This window comes from Medicago sativa, chromosome 7 (assembly GCF_051527215.1).
Source record: "Medicago sativa cultivar Bolivia chromosome 7, Bolivia_mono, whole genome shotgun sequence".
In the NCBI taxonomy this organism is placed as follows: domain Eukaryota; kingdom Viridiplantae; phylum Streptophyta; class Magnoliopsida; order Fabales; family Fabaceae; genus Medicago; species Medicago sativa.
Window position 1 is genome coordinate 10,041,433 of NC_140755.1, and position 23,102 is coordinate 10,064,534.

Consider the following 23,102-nt stretch of genomic DNA (forward strand, 5'->3'; position numbering starts at 1 on the left):
GGTTGTTGAAGTATGATGGAATATCAGCCTCATCCTACATTACAAGTGACAACTTCATTAGTCATTTTACAACAAATGATTTGAAAGATACTATATCTCATGAAAATAACAAACCTGTGTTCTTTTTTAAATAATTTACTTAAGATACAACTGATGTTTATTGAGATGTCATTTGACGACGATGTGATTTACAGAGTGACATCAAACTGGAAATTTCAAACTAACATTACAGAGTGACAAAAAACTGGGAATATCAAAGTAACAATCAGAGTACACATTATCGTAGATACGGTTTTTTTGTGTGCATAATAGTTGAAAAAAATACAGTTATCAATTCATCATCATCCAACCAACAACAAGGCAAACATGGTCAAAATATATTGCAGAGTGACAAGGAAAATATCAAACTAACATTACAGAGTGACAACAAACAGGAATTATCAATCTAACAATCAGAGTACACAAAATCTTAGATACGGTTTCTTGTGTGTGCATAATAGTGGAAATAAATTATACTTACAGATTCATCATCATCCAACCAACAAGAAGGCAAACATAGTCAAAATCCTTAAACATGTAACAACAAATGAAGCCATGCAAAATCTACCGGATACCAAAAGGGAGACAGGAAAATAATCAATCAACATACTTTTGATTAAAAAATCTACTCCACACTCAAAGTTTAGTAACAAAAGTTAGTGAATATTAAGACACACTTACCTTGTCTGGATCGATTGTTGTGAAGAACTTCCTGAATGTAAGCGCGGCCATGACAGATTCTTGTGCTGCAGAGAAATGGAGGAAAGTAGGCGGAAGTAGTGTAGGCGGAGGTAGTGTCTTATCAGACCCTTGCTTGTTTGTGTGGGTTGTATGTGTGAGAAAAGTGGGCAAAATGAATATGAAAGGATTTCCCGTTTATATGCTGCAAAAGCTTATAGGCAGGACACAGTTGCCCAAAACGTGCTCATTGGAGGAAATAAAAATAACTATTAACAAATAAATATAATACTGCATCATCATTAATATAAAGGATATGTATTTAATTGCTTTCTTTCTTATTTTCCTCTCTCATTGTGTAATACACCCTCCGGTCATTAATATAAGCAAAAAACTACATTTTAGGTTCATTCATTTAATGGTGTAGATAGTTGGAAAGCTGCATAAATTACAAGGAGAAAAACACATTAATTTTTTTTTTTAAAGCCAAAAGATAAACACATTAAATTATATGTATATATATATGAGGAATGCTAGCAACACTCTCTTTTGAGCACTCGCTCTAGCACTCACTCTTTTATTGGGTGAAATCAATGTACTCCCTCTGGTCACATATATAAGCAAAAAGTAACTTTTTAGGTTCATTGAATGACTAATGTACATTGTCTATAAATGTGACTAGATACAATAATTATTCAATGAATCTAAAAAGTTGATTTTTGCTTATAAATGTGACCAGAGGGAGTATGTCCCACCACTTTATGTGGGTTCCATTTCCAAAGTGTAGGCCCCACATTGATTTCACCCAATAAAAGAGTGAGTACTAGAGAGAGTGTTCAAAAGAGAGTGTTGCTAGCATTTCTCATATATATATATATATATATATATATATATATATATATATATATATATATATATATATATATATATATATATATATGTGTGTGTGTGGGGTAGGATCTGTTGTTTTTTGGATTTCCAAACTGTTGTATTTGAATTTCCAAATTTTATTATCTATCGAAGTTGTTACTAGGTTGAGTCACGACCAGGTCGCTCTGTTTAAGAAGTTTCGTGGCACTACCCAAAATTGTGCAAGATAGACTATCAACCACGCCGCCTCCAGGATAAAACAAGCCCAGCTACAAATCGATTAACTACTGCACTGTAGTTAATCGTTCGAGAATTACACCTTCAAATATGGTACTAAGACCACTCTTTAATACTGAAACCGCTTTAATATGGTATTATTACCATTCTATACGGTGTTAAGACCACTCAAATATGGTGTTTCCACCATTCTAAACTTTAAGTTCTCCAAACTTTCAATATGGTACTACGACCACTCAAATACGATGATACCACCATTTATCCTCAAATAGAAAAAATATTTAAATAATCTATATACTGTTAAGATCATTCATAATTCCGACGGAACATTATTATTACGAAAGGGACTATGATCTTAATAGTACTCTTTATTCCAAAGGGACTTAGATTATCGAAGGGACTATGAACTTAAGACCACTCTTACTTCCGAAGGGACATTAAACCGAAAAGGGACTATGGTCTTAAGAACACTCTTAATACCGAAGGGACAGAAAGGAGTAGAAGCAGAAGAAACTCGTTAACACAAGTCGGAGGGAGAAGAGAGAAACCGCACAGGAAGCATCAACTGTGCGATTTGGGGTGTTTTTTGAACTGAGTGGAGTCCCCTATTTATATAGAGATTCTGTAACTGTTTTAGCACAAATTGCGACAACAGTTACTCTTAATGGATAAAGTTAAAATAAAGGTTGTCCATTAATCAGTTTAACAACACTTGTGGATAGGATCAAAAGAAACAAATCCACAAAAGTGGATGAAACAAACTATTAGATTTGAATGAAGGAGATATAAGAAATTCAATTAAATTCTTATTCTTATCACAACCACCATAAGCTAAATTTATGGGAAGTGATATTCTTGAATAAAAATAATAATTACTATTATTTTTATTATTATTAAGTATTTAAAATTAAATACCGCAATTTAAACACTACTAATGTGTGTGTTTTATTTTATGTGGGACCCCCACACTGTATTTTTTTCAATTCACACAACATTAGATCAAAGTGTGATTACTTGGTGCTTAATCTTCCAATTTATTTTCCAACACAACACTAATGTTCCAACATGATCAAATGACACCAAGGTGTCAAATTAAATTTGACACCAAATCCTATCCATTAATATAGTTTTAATCTAACGGCCATCAATTCATTAAGTCCTCACATGTTTGATCAAATAACATATTAAGGATTTAAACGAAAATTCTCTAATTCTAAATCCTTTGTTTTTTTACCCAAAGAAAAATTCCTTGTTTATCCCAGCAAAAAAGGTCTACATATTATAAATAGAAATCCACGACTCTGTAATATAATACAAACCTTGAAGCCATTGATTTTTTTTCTTCCAATTCATATTTAACAACAAGTTGGTTGCAATCTTTCTCAAAATCTCTAACGCATAATGAATCAGTATACAATTTTTCAGCTCATATGCTTGAAATTTGAACTTTTACGGTATATATGTGTGAAAGCTTCGCATGATACTTTTTCCTAATATGCCACAAAGATAAACTATGCTGAGTTAATTGGAGTAATGAAATAGGCATGAAGCATGTGCAAGAGAGCTATAATAATAAGAGATATAGTATCCTTCAAAAAAGGCTGCACACTATTTTACCCCACGAAGATTGATTACTTTTTATGCCAAGGAGAAAATAAGTAATTTAGTGAATAAGTTCAAAATTATTGTATGAATTATTGTAATGTATGAATTATTAATAAAATGAGATATTATTATATGCCTCAATTTTGTTCATTTATTTTATATTTGCTTTTAGTTTTTAATGTTGTATTTACTTTTACTTATTTAAAGAATAATATGGAATCAATAATTTAGATTAATGCAAACAAAATAATTTATAATAAAGTTAAGAAAATAATTTAGCACAAAGTTAAGAAAATAATTTAGATTAATACAAATAAAATAATTTAGAATAAAGTTAATAACATAATTTGAAAATAGTAAATAAATTAAAAAAAAGTAGACCAGCGGCATTTAACTTGCGCCACGTAACTTAATTTGCGCATTAATTTACACTTGCTCAAGTTAACTAGCGCGGGGCATTTTGGGCATGGCTGCAGGGTGCAGCGAAATGTGGTCGTCGGTGAAGAGCAAAGATCCAACTTTATCAATAGGGCCCATTGTTTATACCAGTGACCCAAATTTGTTTGTGGTCCACGCATATACCTCGTGGCCAACAGTTATCACCAAAATCCATCCGTCCTTGTCTTCACCACTGCCGAGCCTCGCCGGTATCGCCGGTATTCTCGCGGGAACAAACGTTGAAGCTTCGATCATGTCTTCTTCGTCGTCAGAGTAAGTCAATAACTCGTCAACATATGTACGTATATTCTTCATTCGTGTGTCATTAGTTTTGATCCGATGCAAGCGTTATCCCCAATTTGTGCGCTCGTTTGTGTGTACTTTTTTTTCCATCTTTATCACTTTTGTCTGTTTACTGGGTTAAGGCTGTATTTAAGGTTGCACATTGTCCCACCAAAAAACATTTCCATAAACAATCCTAAGCCTTTTAATAGTTAAGTTTATGTTTAGATTCCAAGACATCACACTGCATGTGTCATCTAACATAGATTTTGCCAGAAATGGCAATCGCCGTTTTTTGTATGATATAATTTTTGTACGATTTTTTGGACGAATTTTTTGTACGAATTTTCATGGCAACATAAATAATTAGGAGACATTGTATCAAATATGCGGGTTTGTTTTAACAACACCATATTATTATGGTTCTCACTAATTTTGGTTGATTGAGTGGTGTACTCCAAGTTTACTTCTGGTTGTGACAATTTATTCGGATGGTATTGAGCCAGTTGTTGCAATAATGTATTTACAACTGATTATGCACGCAAGTAAGACAGTGTAATTGTTGATTAATAACAAGCCACAAACAATAATTATATCCATTTCCACATTACAGCAACACTGACCCAGATTTTGCAATTTTTTTGGCTGATTATAATCCGGATGAGTACGAAGACGATGCTGCACACAATGCCGGAGAATTTGATGAACAAAATGATGGAGTAATTACTGACGTAAGTAGCGGTGATGCGAGTGATGATGAAGTGAGTAGTGATGATATAAGTAGCGGTGATGCGAGTGATGATGAAGTGAGTAGTGATGATGACGACCACGACGATCCTGATAGAGCATGGCGACATGTCGTTACACCTTTTACCGCAAACAACGTTTTGGTAAGAGCTTAATTATTTACATTGTTTAGCTACTCCTTCTCACTTGATAACATAGTATCATTATTCTTGTCAAAAAAACATAGTACCATTATTCCATGCATGGTCATAACAAACCGTAAATTGTGTGAACTTTTTTTTTTAGCATATTCCGAGACATATCGCTGAGAACTGTCTGGAGGAACACCAGATACATATTCGACTTGTTGTGTTGGATACCGATGACGCATACAATTGTGATGTCAGGACCGGTAGGGAGGATGTGTGGAACAAGTACATATGCCAGGGATGGTACTCGTTTGCAAGAGACTACGACTTAATTCCGGGGGACATTTTAAGGTTTCTTGTTGCCGATCCTCCAGCTAACCTCTACGTGCGCATTATTCGCCTTGGCTAGGACTGAGTAATCGAATTTAAGGTCGTAAGTAGGGTGTTATAATTGTTCATTTTGTGTTGTGAGTGTACTACTATCATCATCGTGGTCAAGTAGGTTTTGTGGACCTTTTGTTAAATTGGAATATTGCAATGTCGGCATAGGTACAATGTGCCACCTGCCATGTAATGTTGCGCACTTTAAGCACTTTTCATATTAATCCTTTGTGTTAGTCGTAATTAGTGTTCAGTGTTGTGGATTAGTCGTTAACATTTGTACATGGAAGCTTCGACGTGTCTTCTACACGAATATCCACCGAGGTAAAATTATTCGTTTCCCAAGTAGTGTTTTGACCTATGAATTAATGTGGTTGTCAAGACGTGTTATCCCATGTTCGTTGTCCGATAAATCCAAAGTAGTTCTTTCTGTCTTGAATATTGAATTTGAATTTTTATAGTGCTCTTAATCAAACCCAAACCATAAAAGAGGCGGGTTGCGACTACGACTACCCGTGTTATCCCATACGTATTTTTATAGTTCTTTCTCTCTCTTTGTTCTGCGTTTTAGTCATTACTTACATTTCCTTGTATGTTGTAGTTGGGAAATACTTCCATGACATAGTTTTGGTGCCATTGGTGCCATTGGGGAAATCCTGGCCATTGATGTGTGTGGATGTGTGTGGGGATGTGTGTGTGATGTGTGTGTGTGTGGTGGAGATGCAAGCTATGGCACCAATGGCACCAAAGCTATGGCACCAAAGTGCTACTCGTTTTAGTTGTTATGCGACCATTCCAAATGGATGTCAAAATATCATTACTCTTCCAAAAAATGGTGATACATATACCAGTTTGTAGCCCGTGTACTTCAAAACGACGACGTATCTTATCAAATACGTATCACCTACCAACATTCCATGTATAACCTTCACATTTTTATAATTTTGATCACATGTATAACTTTTTCAAAAATCGTGAAATTTATAATAATATATTAACGAGAAATAATTGATGTTTGTTTTCTACAAGTATTTCAAATGCATGATTTTTTTGGTTTAAAAATTTTGTTAACGTCTCTTTGCCGCATCGTTTGCTAATTTTTCAGAATGTAGCGTATTTGCGTATGCGCGTTCCATCGTAGGCTTCAACCTAAGCAATGAAGGCATTAGGCAACGTGTAAATGTTCTAAATTGATTTAATTAAGGGAAACCAAATTAATAATCAAAATTTACAATTTAATGACACTTTGCATCTGGACCGTTAACGTAATTATCAAATGGTTGTCAATAAACCGAGATTAATGCCCCTGTAAGCAATCTTGTTCGTCCGATCGTTAGATCCGACAGTTCCAATGCGGTTTACAATTATGGGGCACGAGCTGACATGGAAAACACGTTTGAATGACAAGTCTGCAGACATTTCGCATGGCAGCGCCGTGTGCAGGTAGGCTACACTGATGTGTCTAGTCTTAGGGTGTCGTTCACTGTTGCATCTCTTCAGAAAGTCATTAAATGCCAAATGGACGGTGTTGCGATGTTGTGGTTTCTTTTGGGTTTTAATCGGACGGACGTGATGAGTTAGACGACATATTGACCAGACCCCAGTTGGAGACCCTTATTTGCATTTCTACGACAAAACAATGTCACACGTGTGAGGTGGGTTGAATCAACGAAGCACGTGTGTGTTTTTGTAGTACTCCTATTTGATAAACGTTTGAAGTATACTAATTTCTCCATGGTTTTTACATCAATTCTTTTTATATTGTCTTGATAAAAAATTAAAAATATTGGCATTTTACAACATCAAAATCATTGTGAAACAATTACAAAAATTAAAAACTATGATTTGACCAAACTAAATTAGGTTAATTTTGTTACAAAACAAGGTAAATACAATATAGAGTTGGACAAATTTTATTAAGTAAGAAGACAAGATGTTGATTGTAATCAATCAATTCGTTATAAACAATTACGTGTGTAAAAATAGTTTTTTTTTTATTAAAAAATATAATTATATAAAATCATATGATTGTTGTAGCTACCAAATATGTATAACAAATAATAATGTTGCCATTCAAAAAAAAAAAATAATGTAGATTCGACACCATTTTTTTATTTATTTTTAAAGTATTAAACAACATAACTCAGTGCGTTTGATATCGTCGATCGGTCTAGATCCGATTCGGTCTTCCGATCGATGTACATCTTTCCATGTTGACCTTGTGTTTTGATCTTCTAACAACTATCCTACCATGCTGACTAGGTTTCTAATGGGATGCCATGCCAAATCATGATCGACTAACACCTAAGATTATGCTCTTCGAAATTCCAGCTCATGCTTCCTACCTATCCCAGTAAGGTCGTATTAAACAGCCTAACATAGTGCGTTCGATACCGCCGGTCGGTCTACATCCGCTTTGGTCTTCCGATCGATGTACATTTTTTTTTTTTACATTTTGACCTGGATAAATCAGATTCAACCGTCGATCGTAGATCAGAAGGCCCATACCAAAGTTTAAGTATGTGCATGATACTCAATAGGTTGTATCAAAATTACACAAATGTTTGCTTTTCTTACATTTAATACTTACAAGAAATGACTAATACCTCAATTTCGTCCTTGAATTTTGACAAATCGGCCAAATTCGTCCCTGGATTATTCGAAATAGCTATTTAGTCCCTGAATTTTACAAACGTCCATCAAATTGCTCCCTCCGTCAAATTGCTCCGTTAGTGGTGATGACATGTCCTCTTGCATGTTGTGTTGTCCTGTACACGTGTCAACAAGGCAGCCACGTGTACAAGGACTAAATTGATGGAAATGGTAAAAATTCGAGATTTAACTTTTTAGTGTAATTTTTCCTGTGTTTCCAATTATACCCCTCTATGATAAGGATCGATTTGAGACTTATTGTCATAATTTAAGGACTAATTTGATGGATTTTTCTATAATTTAAGGGCTTATATGATTGATTTTATTTGCAGGGAACGAGTGCAAGGAGATATGGCATGCGAGGACCAGTGATTTCAAATGACATGCATAAACAAACACCACTGAGGGGTCCTGCTCCACAGAATCCAACTGCTCCTGGAATTATTAGAATTCCAAACCCAACTTACGGGCCATCTGGTTCTACTCAATCCCAATACATGGAGTTTATCCCAACTCCAGGATTTCCAAAGCATTGATGCTTGTTTAAATTATGTTTTTGGACTGGTTTAATTATTGCTTTTTGGAGTTGTTGACTTGATGGTTTTTTGGATATGTAATCACTTAAGAACATCAAATGATTTGATGACATGATGGATATGTAATTTGCATTTTTTGGCTATGTAATGACTTATGAACATCAAATATATGACTTATGATGGTATGCAAATGTATGCTTTTTTATAATCAAAGTGTCTGTCTTGTACTTTTTACTTTATTTAGCAAAAATATACACCAAAGGTCACAGTGATATCTGTTGTAAAAATTTAAGGACCTATTTGATGGTTTTTATACTAATTTGAGGATCGTTATGATGGATATGCATATAATTCAAGGACCATTTATATTGGCATCAAATAATCCGCTCCAATCCAAATTTTTTCGTCAAATTTGAATGAAAAAAATCTACCAAAATATTTGGTTCGACCATTTAACATAAGTATAGTGGTTCTAAGTATTTTAGACCACAAGCAAAAATGATACTCCCTCCGTTTCAAAATGAGTGTCGCTTTAGCCAAAAAAAATTGTTTCAAAATGAATGTCGCTTTCGGTTTCCAATGCAATAATAACTTTTTCTTTTCAATTATACCCTCCAATTAATACTCTGCACACTACTTCCAAGGTATTACTTTTAAAACTAACCAATAGTTAATAAGGATAATTTGGTAAAATAACCATTATCTTTCTCTTAATCATTGCATTTCTTAATATGTGTGTAAACACCTAAAACGACATTCATTTTGAAACGGAGGGAGTAAAATTAAAAAAATAGATAGAAGCACCTTCTCAACACGCTTCACATTCCTCCCTTCTAAGAAGCACCTTACGTTTGTTCACCCAGCACATCCTTATCAAAGCTGATCAACTACAGGAATCATCGTCTTCCTTAATCGTTGCAGAACCTCAAGCCGGTAGGTGTCTTGTACCCATATTTCCATTCCAACAGTGAGTCGGGGTCTTAGTCATTTATCTACATATACATACACCGTCTAATGTTTCCTTGTTTTATATTGTTTTTTTCAGCACAACATTATCAACTCTGCTCAACAAAGTAACAGGTGAGACATCTGTCCTTTTTCTTTTTCTTTTTCTTTTAAAAGGATCTGTCTAAAGGTTTAAATAGCTCCCTTTGCCCCCATGTCTATTTTATTGTATTAATGTATGGATACATGCCTGATCCTGTGTTTTGAAGTATTCATATCGATTAGATGATTACACAAGCGTGCATTGTTAATAATTTTTTTTAGTTTTTTAAGTTTTTTGGTTGTATGCTTAATTCCTTAATCCACAACGTTGGAAACGAAAATAAACCTCCAAAGTTGATTTCTTTTTTCGAACTCAATTCAAGCATTCGCAGAAATTGTAAAATATGCAATCATCATGTTCTAACGGCTAGGGTTTGACTGGATTTTGAATCTATAACTTGCAATAATCACTCTGATTTTTTTTATGCTTATCTATAATCTATAATATGAAACACTTATTTTATATACTCAAACATAACCCCAAATAGGTTCCTATTAGGTGCATTTTTGTGGTCAAGCACATAAACAAATTTAAAAGACAAACAATGTCAGGAGGACATTCATATGCGTCATCTGTCAGTTCATCCGCCGAGGATACAGATACCATCGCCAGTACTGTTGCAAAACACTTGGAACAGTTAAGAGAAACTGTGTTCCTTGATTTTGAAGTAATCGCTTCTGATCCAGCCATCCTCAACCAACTCTCTCGAAATGTCGTTAAGGTTCAATCGTTGAAAAGCCATCTAGACCAAACACAGTATGGGTTCTACCTTGCTTGTGAAATATTTGTCAACATGCTGGACAACGAAGTTCCAAACACCGACTATTTACTGGTGAATCTCAATCTAATCCGACAAGAACATAATGTGCTAGAGGAAATTTGGATGAGGGATGATGCCGAACGAATTGCAATCAGCAAAAGAATATCAGAACTTTATCTGTCCTGTGGTGCCATTGACCGTTGTATTGGTGACTTAGGAGATAGGAATGTTGACGCTGATAAGGAGAAAAGGGTGAAGATGTTGTCAGATATTGATGCATTGACAAATCGTCATCGGGAAATCATGTCAAGAATTGTTGATGCGCATCAAAAACGCTCTAGTTTGATCCGCGAGTTGACATCTGCGGAGATCAACTACGAGGCTGCCCTTAAAAGGAGATCAACTCTTGCCAGTGCATGGAAGAATATGAAATATTTTTACCATAACTAACTGCAATGTCACTGTTGCACTTTTTTTGCTATGTGATTATGTAATATTATACCTCTTATCATAGGGATAAATGATGCTTGGATTATTAATGTTTAGTACTTTTTCTACTACCTTTTAACGGTGCTTATCTTAATGTATGAACTGTGTGTTAATTTACTAACTACATGAAGTTTCACCTTCTATCAATGTGATGATGTAAACAGTTTTCATATTAGCGGTATCTCATTTTCTGTTTGCTTATTACACAAGTTTCAAAATATGGAAAGCCATTACCGAATAATCAGCGATAGGGTAGAAAAAGGATTGTTTGTCACGGTTTATGTCAAAGGGAAGGCAATTCTAAGATCCTTTCATATACAATTTATATGCCGTAACCTTTTAACCTACCAATTGCTAACTTTCCTTGTCCTATTTTATGTCTGTATCAAGTCATACGGTGAAATTGATCCTTTCTTTATACACCGTTGGGGACATGAGTTATCTAATGAATGGCAATTGGTTGATAGTAATGGTGTCATCATGTATATATTGTCCAGATATATAACTATGCAGGGACTGGTTCATCTTAGACACGTATTCGAGCTCGGTCATCAAGTTATGGTCTGGACGGTCACTTTTACACGGTCATACTTTATATCTGTCCATTGCTTTTGTTATCGATTATTTTCGTTGGTATAATGTACTAATTTCAAGTCTTCTTATTTGTCTTCCATGTAGGAGATGATACGATTGAAGGCCTTTAAGAACAAAGAGGTTAACATAAGTCATTCGTAGACATCATCAATAGAGGAAGGCAGGTATACAACGTATCCAAGATAAGGAGATAACTAATGTAATTTACAATCATATGTGTACTGAATTCTAAAAAAAATCCGGATTCTATGTCTATTGTCATCAACAGGATTTCTTTTTACGGTCGTCGCAAACACAACTATCAAATAGTAACGGATGCGGATCGGAGAATATGATACACCATATATGCGACGTTAGATTGTTCGGTCTAGGTACACAACAATTATCAATCATCTCACCTAACATCTATCCAGCCATATCTCCTCGATATGCACCTCCTTGTCATGCTACAATGTCTTCTAAGAAGTGATAAGCATAAGGAACTATCATAAGGTATGTGCAGAGGTGCTCTATTTAACATTAGAATGACTCTTAACATATAACCCTGCTGCTCTTTGGTATTGACACCACATTCATCTGTTATTTTAACTTGGTGTTTTGGTGAGCTTCAAAAATTTAGAGAAAACATAAATTTTAGTCCTACTTCTAACCATGCATGCAGTTGTATGATATCTTAATATTATTTTGCCACAATGCATCGGATTTCCTTTACACACACTGGAGTTATTAGCTGTATTAATTTCTGTTATATACAGCCAGTGACCTCCTATAATGGCTCATGTGATGGTATTGATTTATCTGTATGCAAATGGCTATGCTCCATATAGGTTGCCTCAAGCTTTGTTTGATGCCTGATTTTTCTTCATTTTAATCGTTTCGGAATGAAAACAGTAGGAGAGTTCACATTGTGGTTGATGACATTGGTGCAATTGGCCAACCACAATGTCACAAGTGTACAAAACGACAAAAAAATCCAATTTAGAGAAAGAGAACAAATACACCTGTGCCATTGTGGTTGGCCAATGTCGCCGATGTCACCAACCACGATATGACTCAAGTGCTACTCCCTTTGCTAAGTGCCTATACATTGAGTTTAATTATTTTTATCTTTACCTCTATCATTACATGTATGGGCCGCGATTATTATTATATTGAGCTTCGTGATGGTTTCTATGTTTTAGTCCCTGCGACTAGATAATGTGGTTGTATGATTGGCATGGTATATTACAATGGAGTCCACTTTATGTATGTTTGTTCCTTTAATTTGCCGCGGGCCGGTATTTAATGACTGTTTTTAATTTGTTTTTATTAAATGATTAAATATTTTGCTTTAACCAAATCACTAATTTGTAAACCATATTTATCAATATATCTTTTTTTAGTAAACCATATTTATCAATATTTTTTTTTTTTTGAGAGACAAGCTTAATGCATTTCATTAATAATAAATAGGTATCAATGTACCTAATTGGATTAAAATTTAAATTCAATGGAAATATTAATTTTTCTGTTCAATTGTTGGAAATTCTTTATTTTTATTTTTATTTTATAGTGTATTTTTAATTGCTGTTTTTTTTAATGTGGAGCCAATGCCACTATGGGGTCTTTTACGGATGTACCTTTTGGCCCTTTTTTTCCTTCTTTGCCTGGCCCACTTGTTGGTATTAATTGAGGGGAGTCACTTTTTATCTAGGATTTTCTTTACCTTCTTTGGTATGCTGTGGTCCTCCTCCTTTCTCTCTTGTCTGCTTGTCTCATTACCTCTTTCCCAATGGCTTTGCCTCCTCCTCACGTGTAAGTCATTTTATTTTGAGAGAATCTATTGTACTATATTCGTTCACATCCCTTTATTTTGTATCTTTCCATTTTTTGGTTACAAATCTAGGTTAATGCTGCTTTGTTTTGTCTCTTTCCAATTCTGGGTGGAAATCTTGGTTAATGGTATTTTGCATGGATTTATGTTGGTGACGTTGTCTTGCCTTGCGTATTTTATATTTTTTTTTTTTGCGTACTAGAGGTTTGTCCCTCACAATATTTGTTTAAGCTTTATTCATCTTTTTATTTTTTATAGATCTAATTTTAATATTTTTTCCGTTCAAAATTTATATTTTTTTACATTTTATATTCTTACACATCTAAGATTATTAATATTTTTTTTTGTTGAGTGTTTGGCGAGTCAACGGTGATTTCATTTGTGCTACCACTTTATTTTTTTTTTTTATAAAGCAAAAATTTATGGCGGAGCCAGACACAAGCTTGTGTGGGCTCCTGCCTGCACAAATATTTTTATTTTGTTTGTCAAATCTCAACCCTTTATATTTTGTTGTCCTAAATATTGGTTTTCATATGTTATACTTAGATGGAACAGGAATCATCATGTGTTGGAATATTTACTTTTGGAGTCATCTTTTATAATACCTCTGACAACTGCAGTAGCCGAAAAAACTCTCTCTGCTATTTTCAAGAATGTGTTGCAAAATCGCATGAGATTAATGGTAAAATGATTGTTTAGTTATTTATATACAGAGAATTTTTTCGAGTGAATCATGCAATATTTTTGATTTTAAAAATTGAAATGTAATGTATATTTAGTAATTTAATGCTACGAGTTATATATGTGTGCCTCCACTATTCAAAATTTCTGGCTCCGCTATTGCAAAAGTTCCTTTCTGGTTAGTGCGAGTATTATCATTTGTTTTTTTCAATCTGCATGTAGTTGCTTCTGAGGAATTTAGATATTATTTCTATACGGTATCAATTTTCTGCCTTTTTGGTGATATTTTTTATTTCTTTGGTTTGTGTCTCTATATTTCTGTAACTGAGTTATGTCTTTTGCTTCTTGTAGTTTGGGCAACCCAGATGGCAGTAACGAGGCCGACAGAACCTTTGAAACAATTATCAGTCCTGTCAGTGTATGCATCGGTTATAATCAAATAATTTTCCATCGGTTCAGTTTGTTTTTCACTAAGTTGTTTGTCTGAATTTAATTCTCAGGATGAGATACAAATTCCAACGGTGTTTGTTTCAAGGTGGGAGTCTGTCTTGGTGTCTCAGAAATACGGCTGGATAAAGGATCCTGCTGGTAATTACATAAGGATTGATCTGTCTGGAATTGTTCAGCAGAATATGATACCAGGTGGATTGTTTATTTCTCAGCGCTGCGGATTTGTTGCTCCTCAGAGGGTTTTCTTCTGTTACCAGGTCCTTCATCATCAGTTTAATATGAAGATTGTTAACGATGAAGGTTTGGACATTCCTTATTTTGGTTTTCATTACCCAACAAATCACCATGCCATGAGGCTTGCTGATCCTACCTATGTACCCCCTGTTTGTTGTGTCTCTGTTGTGGACTCTCCGGATGAGGATGGTGAAGTTGCTATGCTAATTCCGTATGACATGTTCAAGGATTTCTTTGCTGCGTACAATGCTGGAGGTTCAAATCAGGTACCTGGACATGATGATCCAGTCCAACATATTCCTGGAGGTGATGGTAAACCGGAGGAATATCTGTGGACCTTGACCGTTAATGAGGCTGTTGCTGCGGGTAGTCAAGTTTTGGTGCGTGTTACAAATTATGTTAATGTGCTAAGTGTATATTTTGATATTGTTTAAGCTATTTATCTTTGCACTGTTTTGGTTTGCAGCATTTTCCAAGGTTTGTTGTTGACAACTTTGACTTTGCTGTTCGGGATGGGGATGATGTCGAGGTTTTTGATGATGATACTAAGGAAACATTTCAGTGCAAGTTCAGGACTTCAATCGGGCCGACCGGGTATGTGTTGAGGTATCTTACAAGGGGCTGGTATCAATATGTTAGGTCAAAGGAATTGAGTCCAGGTGACCACATAGTCTTTGGAGTTGAAAATCCTGTGGAAAATCTGGTGCTCACTGTAGTCCGCGGATAGGTGCTTTGGTTTTCCTTCGATGTGAATCCCAGTAACATTGTGGGTGTGAAGTTTCTTTCGTCCGGTGTTTGAATCCTAGTCACGTTCTGGGTGCGAAGTTTATTTCGTCCGGTGTTTTGCAAACAATGTGTTTATGTTATTTGTTTATGATGTTACTACCCTTGGTGTAATTCACTTTCTTAATGGTTTACCTGGACCTTGCTGCTCTAATATGTCTAAGATACTTTGTTTTGTAATATTGTAATATTGTCCGGTTTGTTATCTTGCGAATCCATGCCAGTCTCCTCTTTACGTTATTTTTTTTTTATAATGAAAATACGCATTAATTGATTATTCTGCATTATATTATTATAAAAGTTATAATTTTTAAAAAATAATATAGGTGATCTTAATAAAAAATTGTAAAGTTTGCTCATATACCATTTTATATTGTCATATGTTGGTTCTTACATGCATATGCTAACTTAATTTTTGGTTCAAACATACGATGGTAATAAACATGCCATATTAACGAGGACCTTCAAAAAAGATTAGCGACGTTGTGTCACTATTTGAAATTGACACAACAAATAACTTTAATGAAGACAACGGTCTATCGCAAATTCACATGACGAAACAAATGTCAATACAACATCAAATATTAGGAGCAACAAATTCACGTGAGGAGACAAATGTCAATACAACATCAACAAATATTGGGAGCAACAAATATTATGGACAATGAATAAAGACATCATTACAACTTATGGAAAATTATTTCTTTCAAAAAAAAATTTATGGAAAATTGTGGAAAATATGTAGAGTCGTGAAATTATATTTTCACAACTTTGATCACATTTGATGTTGTCATGTTTACAAAACTCATCCTTATAGTATCATTCTCAACAAAACCATTCATCTGAACAAATTTATTACAGTCATCTCCAAGCTTAACCTCAATCTTATGCTCCGTGCTCTTCGTATAAACACTACATGGAACCTCAGTGCCTTGAGGTCCATATAGGACAACTTCCCTATACCGTGTGCTGCGGATGTCATATCCAAGATTTGGACTTAGTTCCTGCGTAGAAAATCACATGGTCTCATGCTAAAGTACAATTTTCAATTCACCTAAGAGGAACCGTAGAAACAGGTCCCTGGTAAGCAATCTGGACCGCACACTGTTTTCGAGGCACATCTGACGGGTAAAACATGGTCTCGCACGGTGCAAGACATGAAACGGTCGCGCACGCTAGACTGAGCCGCAGTTTAAACCTTAACACGTTTGCAAAGATACATGGTAGATTAAATTATACAACCACACACAAGTATATATAGACAACTACACGGTTTATTTTCATTCTCACATATGTATATAAGCGAAGCCACTTAAGAAAACAACCACGTGCAATTTAAGGTTTAGGTAGAACTTAAACATTAACACACAATCCAAAAAACAACTGCATAATTAGAGTCATTATCCAAGTGCAACTACAACAACCACCACTATACAAAGACAACAGCAAAAAGTCGTTAGGAAATCTGTTGCACTAAAAATTCATCCAAGAGCAGCACGGCGGATAATTCTCACAAATAGATTGTCGGTTGGTTTATCAAGACAAAACAACAACTGGTCTCCCTCCCTAAGGTTGTTTTCTCTGACAAAATCGTACCAGCCATGACTAAGAAACCTTTCATTTTGAGAAAACACCCCTCGGTTTGAAGTTATGATGTTGCATTCGTAGACTGCTCCATTACCCATCAAGTGAAGGTTAATCCTTGCCTGCTCTGCTGGGATGGCCTTCTCACAAGTGACCGCTGGCAATTGCTACAATAACATATATATATGGTCATATACAGTCAACATGCTACCATTCCCTATGGTAACAGACTGGTTGAAAATTAACATTGTATTGCAATTACCATACTCAAACACAAGGATTCCAATACAACATAAATTTTATAAAATGGGCAACAGTATTAGAAGACAACAAGAGTGGTAAACAAATTGCTAAACAAAGATTTTTAAACATACCAATACTTGGGGTTTATCATGCCGTGCAAGAGCTTTGGAAACATCACGTCTCCAGTTAAATACTTTGCAGAGTTCTGGATCAAGATCACGAGCAAGCAAATCACCATCAATATCATCATGATCATCATCAGTATCACCTTCAGTTACATTATCAGAATCAGCATCACTACCATCTTCCACAACACCATCTACATCCTCAGAACCATCATCACTTTCTTCTTCCTCACTATCATCTATCTCAACATCATCATCACTATCATCTATCTCAACATCATCATCACTTACAATCTCACAGTCTCCGTCAGTATATTCATCACCATAATGAGGTATGGTTAATGGATTGTTAAACGACTTACCAAGTTCATCGTTATCAACACCTAAAACATACAGTTTGAAATTGTTGGGGTACACATAACGTATATGAACTCTCATAGGCTGTGTAAATCCACACAACTGTGCAACCTGAATCCCTGATTCCATGTGCTGATCAAATCCCTTGGCACTGATTTTCATCTCTAATTTTACACCGTTTGGGAGCAACATCCATCCCTGGATCTGAGTTCTGAGTTCCATATACCACTTGCCGACAAAGTCAGAGGGCAATTGAATACGTTGCTATAAGAAATAAACATATTTCATTAACAATGATTTTGAAGAATAGTATTTTTTATTCCACATTATAAATAAACATAAATCTTCAATGATAATAATAAATGTACCAGATCTGGATGGACCACAGTTTCGAACCATTTTGGCTTTCCATTGTTGGAAGAACTATCTCCTTTGGAAACCCTATATCAATAATAATAAATAAAAATTATTTCAAAAATTATCATCTTTTCAACACATTTGGAGACTTGGAGTTACTGTTACGATGTTCATATAATGCAAGTCTATTAAAAAAATAGGTCAACAACATAGACGACCAACATATATTATGTTTCCATTGACAAACCTATGATGCTATCCATTGGAAAGAAAAAAAAAAGGCGTTTTTTTGCTTAACTTAAAAAGAAGCTAGAACAGTTACAGATTCAACTAAATGGATGATGTATTTCTTTACAGGATCGTACCTCTTCAGCGATGAGGAGTTGGGGTTTGATGGGTGCTGCATGTTGAATTAAAGGTTGCTTCAAGCTGGTTCTCAAACGTATGAGAGAAGGGAAAACGACAGTGGAAGAATGCAAGGAGTTTTGTTAACTTTTGGTAAGTCAGTGGGGACCATTTAGGCTGGAGGTAAATATTGACCCAAGTAGAAAATAAACGTGGGCCGTGTAATTTCAGGGAAAATACTTAGGTAACATTGTGGTTGGTGACATTGGTGACATTGGCCAACCACAATGTCACAAGTGTACATAAAACAAAAATCCCTTATGAAAGAGAAAGAAGAAAAGCCACTTGTGACATTGTGGTTGGACAATGTTACCAATGTCACCACCACAATGTCACCCAAGTGCCACCCGTAATTTCAGTTGTACCAATTGTTTTTGTTTTCTTTTTTTTATAAAAAAATAATTAGTTATTTAAACCAAATTTTGATTGTACAATTAAATTTAGGGTCTCCGAAACATATTATAGGGTGGCACTTTGGTGACATAATGTCACCGTGACATTAAATCTGGGCCACACAACACACACCTTTGTGTGGCTCAGATTTAATGTCACTCATACATCACATCTGGGCCACACAACACAACCCTTTGTGTGACCCAGATTTAATGTCACGGTGACATTATGTCACCAAAGTATTATCCGTTTATGTTAGCTAATAACTACAGTTTACACGAGAAATGTGTGCTGATATAGAAGAGTCTGTCTGATATGAATATTGTCCTTTTAAGTTGTACAAGGATATAACCTTCGTATACACGGTGAATCAATATATGCTGCTTTAAAACAATTCTATGATAAAAAATGGGTCAAAACTTTTCTGAAACATGCAAGACTTTACCAAAACTTTTGTAGAGCATGATTTTTCTAAAACATTGACATACTCGGACAACTCGATTTTACCAAAACATAGAAGCAGTGAATGTAAATTAACAGCGGACATTAAATGAAGTCTAGAGCAAATATTACACAGGCTCAGGCTAGCGTGGGAGACCAAATTGGGTCTCTCACGGTGGGAGGGGAGAAAATACCTACATTAGCAGGTCAAAGGCTGTTTTTTTTTTTTAACAATAAGTAACCACCTTTAATTAATAATATATGGTGGTGAATCTAATGGTTTCAATCTTATTTTGTTTCAACAATTTTTATTAGTTCGTGAATCTAATGGTTTTACTTCTCTGTTGAATTCTCAAAGCCAAATCGTTGCTCTCTAGCAAAACCCCAAATCACAAAGGATCAACGAAAACAAACATAGATGAAATCAAAATCTTTGAAAACGACGATTACGACGGCGACCGAAGACGACGACGGCGAGATGAGCGGCGTACGACGATCAGAGATGCAGAACGCAGAAGTGGTGGTGGGTCATGCTATGGGTATGGGTTTTGTGATGGGTCTGCTTTAGATGTTTGCTTTTGTTTTTTAATTACAAACAAAGCTTGGAACATGCGTCAAATTTTGAACCAAAAGATTTAATCAATGGTTGATATTGACCAAAGTCACCTTACTTATCCTACCACAACATTACTGAATCCTGATCCATATAATATAACTTGAATCAAACGACTCAAAAAACACGCCTCTTCCCATTCTGTCACTTCACCCATCACAACCCAAACACCACATTTGTAAAAACTAACAACCTAACCCCCCAACTACTCTCAGTTTTCATTACTTCACCCATCCAACAACATGCCTCCCACCCTTGGCCAACTCCTAAAACAACCTGCAAGAGGATTTTTCTCTACTGTGCATGTCAAAGATGAGGTTTGTTTTAAATAATTTTCACGTCTTCACTTTAGTCCTTATAATAGTTTGTATTAGGGTCAACTATTATTTGAGATTACGGGATTGTGATTTGATTTGGTCCTTGCTCTTTATTACATTGTTAGGTTTTTAATCACATCACATTTAGTAATGCGAAATCTACTTTGGATTTTAGATGTTTATTGGTAAAAGATTGTGTTGATTCATGCAACTATTATTTGATATTATGAGATTGTGATTTGTTTGATCCTTGGTCTTTGTTACATTGATAGGTTTTTAGTCACATAACATTTATTTGTTGGTACATATTGCTAGTTTTTTTTTGGTCCTTGGTTTTTGTTACATTGCTAGTTTCTTAGTCCCATCACATTTAGTAATGCTAAATCTGTTTTTGGATTTTAGATGTTTATAGGTAAATTATTGTTATCTGTTTTGTTCTTCGTTTTATTTCTGTGTTACACCTACAGGACTGTGGTGAAATTGAACCCAGCTTTTTCGATGAATTTCACGGTGAATTGGGACAAACTTGGGTTCTATACGACAACAAAGGCGTTAGACTCACGGTTGAGTGCAACAAAGACCCAGATTTTCCCATGTTAACCGATGGATGGATGACATTCAGGGAAGTTCATAAACTCAAAGGGCACCACAATGTTTTTTTCAAGTATTTAGGAACAAGCATCAGCACAGGGAGAAGTATTTTCGTTGTTGACGTTTCACCAGTTGAAATGGATATTAACGTTTTCCCTTCATGGCACAGTAGGAGCAAGGGACTTAGAAGGGCTGTGATTTTTCGAAAGACTCTCACACATGGTGACATAACTACTGAGCTGGTTGAGTTTTGATAACCACAATTCTTGCATTTTTTACTAAATTTATTAAGGATGACATAAATGTAAAAATTTGATTCCTTATATTTTGTTTTTATGTAGACTGTGCCTAACGAGATGGAAGAATATCTACTGAGAACACTCTATTATAAGGTTAAGATGCGAGGACCATCCGGACTGCAGCGAGTATGTTGCATACATAAGGCTGAAGCTTACCCATGGAATATGGTATTTCGTGAAGATTGGATTGAGTTTGCTGCCCACAACAAGTTCAAGGTTGGAGATAAAATCTCCTTTCGCTTTGTTAACTTTCATGTTGACCAAGTAATCGCAGTTGATTATTGTTAATTCAAATATTGAAGGTTTCCTTGTTATTTTGGGTGGTAGTGTTAACCGCATAGTGCCAATAGGTTGTATTATTAATGGCATAATGCCAAGACATTCTACTTAAGACTTAAGTAGTTGATTGTCTGGAGTATGGTATTATGATGTCTATGTACATATTTTAGTTTGGTTGCGGTAGTATGACTTGTACTGTTTTTTTTTTTGGAATAGAGTATGACTTGTACTGTTATTAATGGCATAGTGCCAAGAACATAATATATTCACTATAATATCGTATTAAAGTGTGCATGTTTAATGTGTTTCTATAATATTCATTTGCAAATTTAATTACAATTTCAAAAAAGGGAACAAACCAACATCATTTTGAAATCAAAAAAATATTGGTTATCTAAATATGACATTAGTGCTTGCATGCCAGGGGTGAACACTGTTGTAAAGGTCAAAAAATAGCATCCCAGCTGAATGGAGAAATTCTTAATATGGTCACGGACCAAAGAAAAAGTGTTTGGTCACACACACATAAAGAAGTTTTTTAATAATAAAGAGGAAACTGATAAAAAAATGGTTGAGAATTTTGAGGATAATCTTTTTGTGTGTGTCCAAATATTATGGATTTGGTCTTGTGACAATGGAAGAATACCTCGAGACATATAATGACAAAAACATAAAAGAAAATAAAAATATGGAACAAAATTGGTGTGGTAGGGTCCACATAAATGATATAATCACAAAAACATAAAAGAAAATAAAAATATGAAATAAAATTGGTGTGGTAGGGTCCACATAAATGCAATGATAAATTAAGGTACACCCATTAAAGTTGACTAAAAAGAGTGTTAGTCAATTGGTTGAATAGATTGTGTGGGGTTCAATTTTTACCATCTAATTTGATTTGCATGTATTGTTTGTGAGTGAATGAGTGTCTGAGTGAGGGGCAGAATTCAAGTTTTCAGGCTTTTCAATAAATGATGGTAGTGATGTGCCAAGTGTCCAAACTCTAGTGGCAATAGGGTCCTATAAAACAAAAGAGTGGTATTAGTGTACATAATTCAAATCAAAAAGGATGGTACTTTGGGGCCGTACTTTGGTAGATAATTATTTTAATAGTGGTACAGAAAAAAAAAAAAAAAAAACCAAGTTTTCATGTTATCCAATCAACTGAACCGGGATGCATGATGTTATTGCATGGATCGAATGAAAAGTACGGGAACTAACTAGCGGATTGATGTGGATAGCTCATATGCATTACCACAAAAAGTGGTGGTCCAATATATTAATAGTATTGTGTTTTTTTGATCAGTCAGAGGAATAAAAATATTACACCACTAAAGCTAAAAGATTATTCCCCACGTGTCCCTCTGGGGTCAGTCAGTACAAGTACAACACCTTATTTTGTTCCTTTTGCCTATTGTTGTCCCTTTATGGTATCAATAAGGTGGGTACCATTGGCCAATTAGAGTGTGCCACCTACCAATGTTACTTTATAAATGCTTTGTTTGATACTGTATATTTTTTTAAAGGGTATGCCACGTGGCACATTCTAATTAGGCAATGGTATATACCATTATGGTACACAAGCGCTATCCGTCCCGGTCCTTTATAGTCACAATTTCGTCTTGTCTTATTTATGTCTAGCACTTTGGTGAC

The 23,102-nt window shown here is 35.0% G+C and overlaps 2 protein-coding genes across 2 annotated transcripts; both read left to right on the forward strand.

Annotated features, from left to right (window-relative positions):
• Positions 1–10,185: 10,185 nt before the first annotated feature.
• LOC146904109 (uncharacterized) lies at positions 10,186–10,851 on the forward strand. Its single transcript, XM_085728232.1, has one exon. It carries the CDS (start codon positions 10,186–10,188, stop codon positions 10,849–10,851), a length of 666 nt encoding a protein of 221 aa, XP_085584358.1.
• A 3,199-nt stretch (positions 10,852–14,050) lies between these two features.
• Positions 14,051–15,668, forward strand: LOC146904110 (uncharacterized). Its single transcript, XM_085727844.1, has 3 exons — positions 14,051–14,396; positions 14,479–15,042; positions 15,129–15,668. Exons 1-3 carry the CDS (start codon positions 14,310–14,312, stop codon positions 15,387–15,389), a joined length of 912 nt encoding a protein of 303 aa, XP_085583970.1. The 5' UTR covers positions 14,051–14,309; the 3' UTR covers positions 15,390–15,668.
• The last annotated feature ends 7,434 nt before the right edge of the window (positions 15,669–23,102 follow it).